Below are 8,815 nucleotides of genomic sequence, written 5' to 3'. Positions count from 1 at the left end.
CCTGGATTGGGGAGCATGCCTTACGAGAACAGGTTGAGTGAACTCGGCCTTTTTTCTTTGGAGTGACGGAGGTTGAGAGGTGACCTGATAGAGGTGTATGAGATGATGACAGGCATTGAACATGTGGATAGTCAGAGGCTTTTCCCCAGGGCTGAAATGGCTGCCCCAAGAGGGGACAAGTTTAAGGTGCTTGGGAGAGGAGATGTCAGGGGTAAGTTTTTTAAGCAGAGAATTGTGTGTGCATGGAATAGGCTGCCTGCAGTGGTGGTGGAGGCTGATAAAATAGGGTCTTTTAAGAGATTTTGGATAGATACATGGAGCTTCGAAAAATAGAGAACTATCGGTAAGGCTACTAATTTCTTCGGTAGGGTCATGTCTGGTACAACTTTGTGAGCCAAAGGCCCTGTATTGTGCTGTAGGTGTTCCATATTTCTATGATTGCACCAGCGTTGTTGAGTAACAGGTTTTGAAATTCATGTCAACAATGATGACAGACAAATAATGGATGTCCATATAAACATGGACAGAGTCACTGAGTCATGAGAGTACAGTGCAGGATCAGGCCTTTCGGCCCATCTAGTCCATGAATGAGATGAAGATCTTGCAGTTCCTTGTTCTCCTTATTGCTTTCATGTCAGTGGAGAATGCTGAAATCCAGGGTGCTGTTGGAGAAACCAGGTGACACTGTTGCCATATCATCTTATTTTTTGGTGGGACCATGAGTCTACAGTGAACCAGCAGAGAATGGAGTCAGTATCTGAGAACATCAACGGGCATCTCTTCACTACTTCTGATTTATTCCGGATATCTGTGAGTGTCTTTTGTTGTTAGAGCCTCACATTTCCTTTAAATTTGAGAAAGTCTCTCAAATACACTGTCAATGTCAGAGAATATGAGAATCATGAGACCCCACTGCCCACCGTCTCACAAGATCCTGCTCTGATCTGGTCCATTTGCCATTTTGCTGGTTCATTAGATTTTCTGATCATGTCGACTGTCAGCAAGTGTTTGCTGGAATTTGCTGATGTTCATTCCACTACATGATATTACCATGTAGATGTGATCAACACATGGGCAGACATAAGAATATATTAATTTCTCTGAAGTTATATCCTCAGTTATATCAATTTGCCTAGTTCCTGATCAGTACAAATTGTAACGGTTTGGGACAATGTTATCAAGTGCACTGTTCTTTACCACACTCACAACTGAAAGAGGAACCAAAATAATGTAGTTATTTTCATTGGAAATGAAAAAAGTAACCATCGTCTATATTGTAACAGGAAGAGGGAGTGTCTGTGAACGGCTACAGTTTACAACTGGAATGAGCAAATACACAGCCCTCATTTTGTTCAGATTCTGAGGTGTTTAAAACATTGACTAAATCCACTTCCAATTTATTTCGGGTCATTTCAGGAGTCCGGATCTACACATTTCACTATTTGTTTCTCTCTGACAGGGAAAGGGATGGAATCTGTGAAATGAGGCTTCAAATTGGCTGCTGCAAAATGTGTTCTCTTCTGATATTCAGTTTATTTGTTTCACTTCTTCAGTCTGATTTCACCCAAAGTAAGTACTTTAGTAATTATTAGTCACCGTTGTTTTCTGCATTTTGAGTGCATGTACTTACCAGATGGGACTGTGGATCTGTTTTTTCTGGACTTTTAGCTGTTCCTTCAGTAAAGTTGCGCACAAAATAATGTGGATGGTATTGGGTGTAACATGGAGATGTGCAACAAGGATATTCTAACAATTGAGGTGCTGTGGATATTGTTCAGTAGGAACAGATGAAGTGGACTGGATCTGAATTATTCAGAGGTTAAAAGAGTGCAAGATGATCCCACTCAAACATACAAAATTCTCAGGTGTCTAGAGTAGGCAAAGATAAGAGAAAAAATAATGATTTTTTTTGGATGCAAGGGATTGTTCATGATTTACTATCATACAGAATTGTGTATGCTCAATCTTTAACATTTTGGATCTTCAAGCAAATATGGGACATAGGGTTAGTAGAAGAAAGTGGTGCTGAGGAAGTAGGTCAGACATGATCCTGTATACCGATAGAGAGGCGTGATGGGCTGAATGGCCTCTTGCTGCATTAATTCCTTGTACATTGCCTGTTTCTTGAAATCATGCACCAGTTACTCAGAAAGCCAATGTGGTCTCTATGTCCACAACTGCACCTTACAGCCTGCATAAAATTGCTTTCAGTTTCCAGACTAAAATAATATCTCATCAACTTTACCAGGATTTGAACAGTGGTCCAACTTGTTTTCCAATTTGCCACATCTTGGTATTCCATAACACTTATTATTCATCTATTTCAAAGACTGAATGTTTTGGATAATGATTTGAAAAGAGAGAAATATCTGGAAGTATCAAAAATATGTAACTTTTGCAAAGTTACTGTTTTCTGATCCAGAGCTAATTACTGAAGATACTCTTCAGAAAATAGTGCTTTTTATTGGTGTTGGTTTATCATTGTCACAGGTGCAGTGGAAATCTTGTCTTACATGCTACTCATACAGACCACAAGCATTGGATTTAAGGACACTATACAAGGGGAGCATAAGTTCAGCAGCTCTAGGAATGATATGGAGAAAGAAATTCACCACACCTCAAAATTCTGGCAGGGCTTTAGTAGTCCATAATAGTGGGAAATTTTCACAGTAGGACTGTTGCATCTTTTGCAGAGATGCATTGGCTGGAAAAGTCAATGGCAGATGACCTGAACTGACATTAGGCAGGATTAATAATCAGTTCATTTGGCTTAAACACCTGAAAATATGTGGAGATGTGATAAGTGTTCAGTTTTGGATGTGCTGGTAACAAGTATGTTGTCCATGAAAAGAAAAAGAAAATTAAAATCCTTTAGCCAGTGTCCATTAGTGGCTGGAATGTCTGTGCTGCATTTTTTTTTAACCCAGACTCAAATAGGTCAAATGGATTTATAACAGTGGCTTTGGGATTGTCCTCAGCAGAGGCAGGCTCCTGGTGGCAGCCTCTGACTGTCCACTTTAGAAAAAGCTTACAGTTCCAGCTAAATGTGCAGAAAAGTCTTGAGTATGTTGAACCCGGAAAGGATCGAGAGTGATGGCATGATTAAGATGATGGTATTTGCTGCTTGGATGGCAAGCACCATCAGATTTAGGGACCACGTGGAGGACAAACCCCAAAGGCTATTCAACATGTGTAAAATGCAAACCATTTCCATGTTTGCAAACTCAGCCTTTGTGCTGCCAGCTTTTCTGAGTCTCATCCACACACAAGGGCATGAATCAGCGAGCCAGTCATGGAAATGTGGTGCTTGAACTTGTGCTTTGTGACTGTACTGGAAATTGTCGGTTTGGTGAAGTGCAGGCAAGTGAATTCATATGAGGTGTGCATGTACAAGACAGAGTTGCTTTCGGAAATTTTCCAGGTGTCCAAGGTAATGACATAAATTCATTTACATCCACAGACCAGCATATCTACAAACATCCCTGTGGTGTACAGGATATCTGTGTGGAGTTGACGTTGAGCAACCTCAGTCAAGACAAAACCCCCCATGAACATTGTTCACTGAAGCAGAGCATCACATGTCGTGTCCCATAAGTCTATATCTTGCTGCCGTTGGTGATCTCCAGCAGGGGTTCAATGTGTTCTGCTGTATGGGCAATACTGTCAGCACACTCATTCAAGCACCTGGGTCAGACAGGGTGTTAGAAATGAACAATAGATCAATAAGGCTGAGTGTAGACTATTAACCATTTCAGAAATCTCCCAATAGTCGTTCATTGGAGTATCTGCATTTGCTGTATGAACTTGACCATAAGACCATAAGACATAGGAGCAGAATTAGGCCATTTCGTCCATTGTTTTCTCCATCATTTCATCATGGTTGATCCAATTTTCTTCTTAGCCCCAATGTCCTGCATTCTCCCAGTATTCCTTCATGTCCTGACCAATCAAGAATCTGTTAGCCTCTGCCTTAAGTATACATAAAGACTTGGCCTCCACAGCTGCCTGGGCAAAGAATTCCATAGATTCACCACCCTTTGGCCATAGAAATTCCTCCTCATTTCCATTCTAAATGGACACTGCTCTATTCGGAGGCTGTGTGCTCTCATTTTAGACTCTCCCACATTAGGAAACATCCTCTCCACGTCCATTCCATCAAGGCCTTTCACCATTCGATAGGTGACAATGAGATCAGCCCTGATTCTTCTGAATTCTAGTCAATACAGGTCCAGAGCCATCAGACACTCTCCGTTTGACAAGCCTTTCAATTCTTTGCTCACAACACTGCAAGTGAGGCCTCAGTAATGTTTTATAAACTTTCAACATTACATTCATCCTTATATATAATTGTCCTCTTGGAATGAACACTAACAATGCACTTGCCTTCTTCATCACAGGCTCCAGCTACAAAATAACTTTTAAAGAATCCTACAAAAGGATTCCCAAACATGAGAAAATCTGCAGATGCTGGAAATTCAAGCAACACACACAAAATGCTGGTGGAAAGCGACATGCCAGGCAGCATCCATAGAAAGAAGTACAGTCGACATTTTGGGCCAAGATCCTTCGTCAGGACTAACTGAAAGAAAAGATAGCAAGAGAAAAGAAAGAGGAAGGGGAAGGGGGAGATCTGAAATGATTGGAGAAGTCAGGAAGGGGAGGGATGAAGCTAAGAGCTGGAAAAATGATTTGCAAAAGGGATACAGAGCTGGAGAAGGAAAAGGATCATGGGATGGGTGGCCTAGGGAGAAAGAAAGGGGAAGGGGAGCACCAGAGGGAGATGAACAGTAGGCAAGGAGTGATTGTGAGAGGGACAGAAAGAGAAGAAAGAGAGAGAGAAAAGAGAAAAAGGAAAAATAAGAAGTAGATAGATAAATAAATAGACAGACAGACAAACAAACAAACAAGTAAATAAATAAGGGATGGGGTAAGAAGGGAAGGAGGACATTAATGGAAGTTAGAGAAATCAATGCTGATGCCATCAGGTTGGAGGCTACCCAGACAGAATATAAGGTGTTGTTCCTCCAACCTGAGTGTGGCTTCATCTTGACAGTAGAGGAGGCAATGGATAGACATATCAGAATGGGAATGGGACATGGAATTAATATGTGTGGCCACTGGGAGATCCTGCTTTTTCTGGCGGATGGGGTGTAGGTGTTCAGCGAAATGGTCTCCCAGTCTGTGTCGGGTCTCACCAATATATAGAAGGCCGCACCAGGAGCACCGGACACAGTATACCTGTGGTGAACTCCATATACCTGTCTGGACACGCCCCCCGCTGACTGCTCCTGTGGCTCCTCCCACTGACCGTGGCTCCTCCCACTGACCGTGGCTCCTCCCACAGACCCCGGAATAAAGGCGATTGGGGCCTGAGCCCTGCCTCTCAGTCGCCAGGATGTAGCATGGTGGTCAATTGCTGCTTGTTCTTTCTTCCAATTGATAAAAGCCAATATCTCGCCTCATGTCTTGGAGAGTTATTGATGGTGCATCAATATCACGCCAGCTGACTCACAGGTGAAGTTCGCCTCACCTGGAAGGACTGTCTGGGGCCCTGAATGGTGGTGAGGGAGGAAGTGTAAGGGCAGGTGTAGTACTTGTTCCGCTTACAAGAATAAGTGCCGGCAGGGAGATCGGTGGGAAGGGATGGGGGGGACAAATGGATAAGGGAATTGCGTAGGGAGCAATCCCTGCGGAATGCAGAAAGAGAGTGGGAGAGAAAGATGTGCTTAGTGGTGGGATCCCATTGGAGGTGGCAGAAGTTATGGAGATTTATATGTTGGACCCAGAGGCTGGTGGGGTGGCAGGTGAGGACAAGGGGAACCCTATCCCTGGTGGGGTGGCGGGTGTTGGGGTGACAGCAGATGTGCGTGAAATGGGAGATGATGCATTTGAGAGCAGAGTTGATGGTGGAAGAAGGGAAGCCCCTTTCTTTAAAAAAGGAAGGCATCTCCTTCATCCTGGAATGAAAAGCCTCATCCTGAGAGCAGATGGGGTGGAGATGGAGGAGTTGTGAGAAGGGGATAGCATTTTTGCATGAGACAAAGCAGGAAAAGGAGTAGTACTGCACTATCCTCCATCTCCACCCCATCTGCTCTCAGGGTGAGGCTTTTTCATTCCAGGATGAAGGAAATGTCTTCCTTTTTTAAAGAAAGGGGCTTTCCTTTCTCTACCATCAACTCTGCTCTCAAACACATCTCTCCCATTTCATGTACATCTGCTCTCGCCCCATCCTCCTGCCACCCCACTAGGGATAGGGTTCCCCTTGTCCTCACCTACTACCCCACCAGCCTCTGGGTCCAACATATAATTCTCCGTGACTTCTGCCACCTCCAACGGGTTCCTACAACCAAGCACATCTTTCCCTCCTCCCCTCTCTTTGTTTTCCACAGGGTTTGCTCCCTACGCGACTCCCTTGTCCATTTGTCCCCTCCAACCTTTCCCACCGATCTTCCTCCCGGCACTTATCCTTGTCAGCAGAACAAGTGCTACACCTGCCTTTACACTTCCTCCCTTACCCCCACTCAGAACCCCAGACAGTCCTTCCAGGTGAGGCAACACTTCACCTGTGAGTCGGCTGGTCTGGTATACTGCGTCCGGTGCTCCTGGTGCGGCCTTCCATATATTGGTGAGACCTGACGCAGACTGGGAGATTGTTTCACTGAACACCTACACTCTGTCCACCAGAGAAAGCAGGATCTCCCGGTGGCCACACATTTTAATTCCGCGTCCCATTCCCATTCTGATATGTCTATCCATGGCCTCCTCTACTGTCAAGATGAAGCCACACTCAGGTTGGAGGAACATTATCTTATATTCTGTCTGGGTAGCCTCCAACCTGACGGCATGAACATTGATTTCTCTAACTTCCATTAATGTCCCTCTCTCCTTCTTACCCCATCCTTTATTTATTTACTTGTTTGTTTGTTTGTCTGTCTGTCTATTTATTTATTTATTTATTTATCTATCTATCTATCTATCTATCTATCTATCTATCTATCTATCTATTTATTTATTATTTTCCATTTTTTTTCTTTTCCCTCTCTCTGTCCCTCTCACAATCACTCCTTGCCTGTTCTCCATCTCCCTCTGGTGCTCTTCTTCCCCTTTCTTTCTCCCTAGGCCTCCCATCCCATGATCCTTTTCCTTCTTCAACTCTGTATCCCTTTTGCAAATCAACTTTCCAGCTCTTAGCTTCATCCCTCCCCTTCCTGACTTCTCCTATCATTTCAGATCTCCCCCTTCCACTTCCTCTCTCATATATCTTACTATCTTTTCTTTCAGTTAGTCCTGACGAAGGATCTTGGCCCAAAATGTCGACTGTACTTCTTTCTATGGATGCTGCCTGGCATGTCGCTTTCCACCAGCATATTGTGTGTGCTGCTTGAATTTCCAGCACCTGCAGATTTTGTCTCGTTGCCTTGTAGGTTTTGAAAAGCTATTCAATCCTCTAATTCGCCATTCATCTTTCATTTGTTATATGCTGTCTCTTTCGCTTTTATGTTGGCTTTGACTTCTCTTGTCTGATCTTTCCTTTAGAATACGTATTCCCCTTTCCGATGTATATGTCCTATGCCATCCAAATTGCTTCCAGAAATCCCAGCCATTGCTGCTCTGTCACCATCCCTGACAGTGATCTTCTCCAATCAATTCTGGCCACCTGCTCTTTCATACCTCTGTAATTCCCTTATCTCCGTTGCAATACTGACACATCTGACTTCAGTTTCTCATTCTCAACCTTCAAGGTGAATTCCATCATATTATCATCATTTCACCTGAAGGTTCTTTTACCTTACGCTCTCAATTTGACTCTGTTTCACTGCACAACACTCAATCCCGAATAGCAGATTTTCTTGTGGGCTCAACCTTGAGCTGCTCTAAAAGTCATCTTGTAGGCACTTTAGAAGTCCCCACTCCTGTAATCCTGCACCAATCGGATTTTTCTAATATATCTGCATACTGAAATCCATCATGGCTATTGTAACATTGTTCTTTTGGCAAACATTTTCTATCTGCCATTGTAAACTGTAGACCACATTCTTACTATGGTTTGGGGGTCTGTTTCCAACTCTCATCAGAGTCTCTTTATCTTGCAGTTCCTCAGCTCTATCCACAATGATTCAACAACTTCCAAACCTATGTTACCTCTTTCTAACAATTTGGTATAATTTTTACCAACCCTTCCTGCAAATCCTTTCGATACAATTGGACATTAAGCTCCCAGATATAATCTTTCAGCTATGATTTTGTGATGCCTACAACATCGTATCTGCCAATCTGCAACTGGGCTGAAAGTTCATCTACATTATTCTGTACACTGTGCACATTCAGATACAAAATTTTCAGACCTGTATTCACCCTTTTCAATTCTGTCACACCATGCTCAAACCTGTGATTCCTAACTTTGTCTGAGATCTGACCAATGTCAGCCTCCACAACCTCTTCACTAACTCTTCTGGCATTCTGGTTCCCATTCCCCTGCAACTATAGTTTAAACACCACCATGCAGCATCAACAATCCTCTTTCATTGGATATTAGTCCCCCTCCAGTTCAGGTGCAAACTGTCCCTGCTGTAAAGGTCCCACCTTCCCTGGTAGAGAGTCTAATGATCCAAAGATCTTATGCCTTCCTTCCTTCACCAACATCTTGGCCATGTATTAAACTGTATAATCTTCTTTGTTCTAGCATTCCCAGCATGTGGTGCTGGTAGCAATCCTGTAATCACAACCCTGGAGGTCCTGCCCTTTAACTAAGCACCTAATTCCCCGACTCCCTATGCAGAACCTCATCACTCATCCTCCCATGTTATTGGTACTT

At 43.4% G+C, this 8,815-nt stretch overlaps 1 protein-coding gene across 1 annotated transcript in view; it reads left to right on the top strand.

The window, feature by feature from the left end:
• The first annotated feature begins 735 nt into the window (after positions 1 to 735).
• LOC132405180 (uncharacterized) overlaps positions 736 to 8,815 on the top strand; it is a 50,901-nt gene continuing 42,821 nt past the window's right edge. Inside the window, exons 1-2 of the mRNA XM_059989877.1 lie at positions 736 to 810; positions 1,460 to 1,569. Coding sequence (XP_059845860.1) covers positions 1,482 to 1,569 — 88 coding nt within the window. The 5' untranslated portion in view covers positions 736 to 810; positions 1,460 to 1,481. The remainder of the gene's footprint in view (positions 811 to 1,459; positions 1,570 to 8,815) is intronic.

The sequence above is a fragment of the Hypanus sabinus genome, chromosome 15 (assembly GCF_030144855.1).
Source record: "Hypanus sabinus isolate sHypSab1 chromosome 15, sHypSab1.hap1, whole genome shotgun sequence".
NCBI classification, from domain to species: domain Eukaryota; kingdom Metazoa; phylum Chordata; class Chondrichthyes; order Myliobatiformes; family Dasyatidae; genus Hypanus; species Hypanus sabinus.
This window is presented reverse-complemented; position numbering and strand designations above follow the sequence as displayed.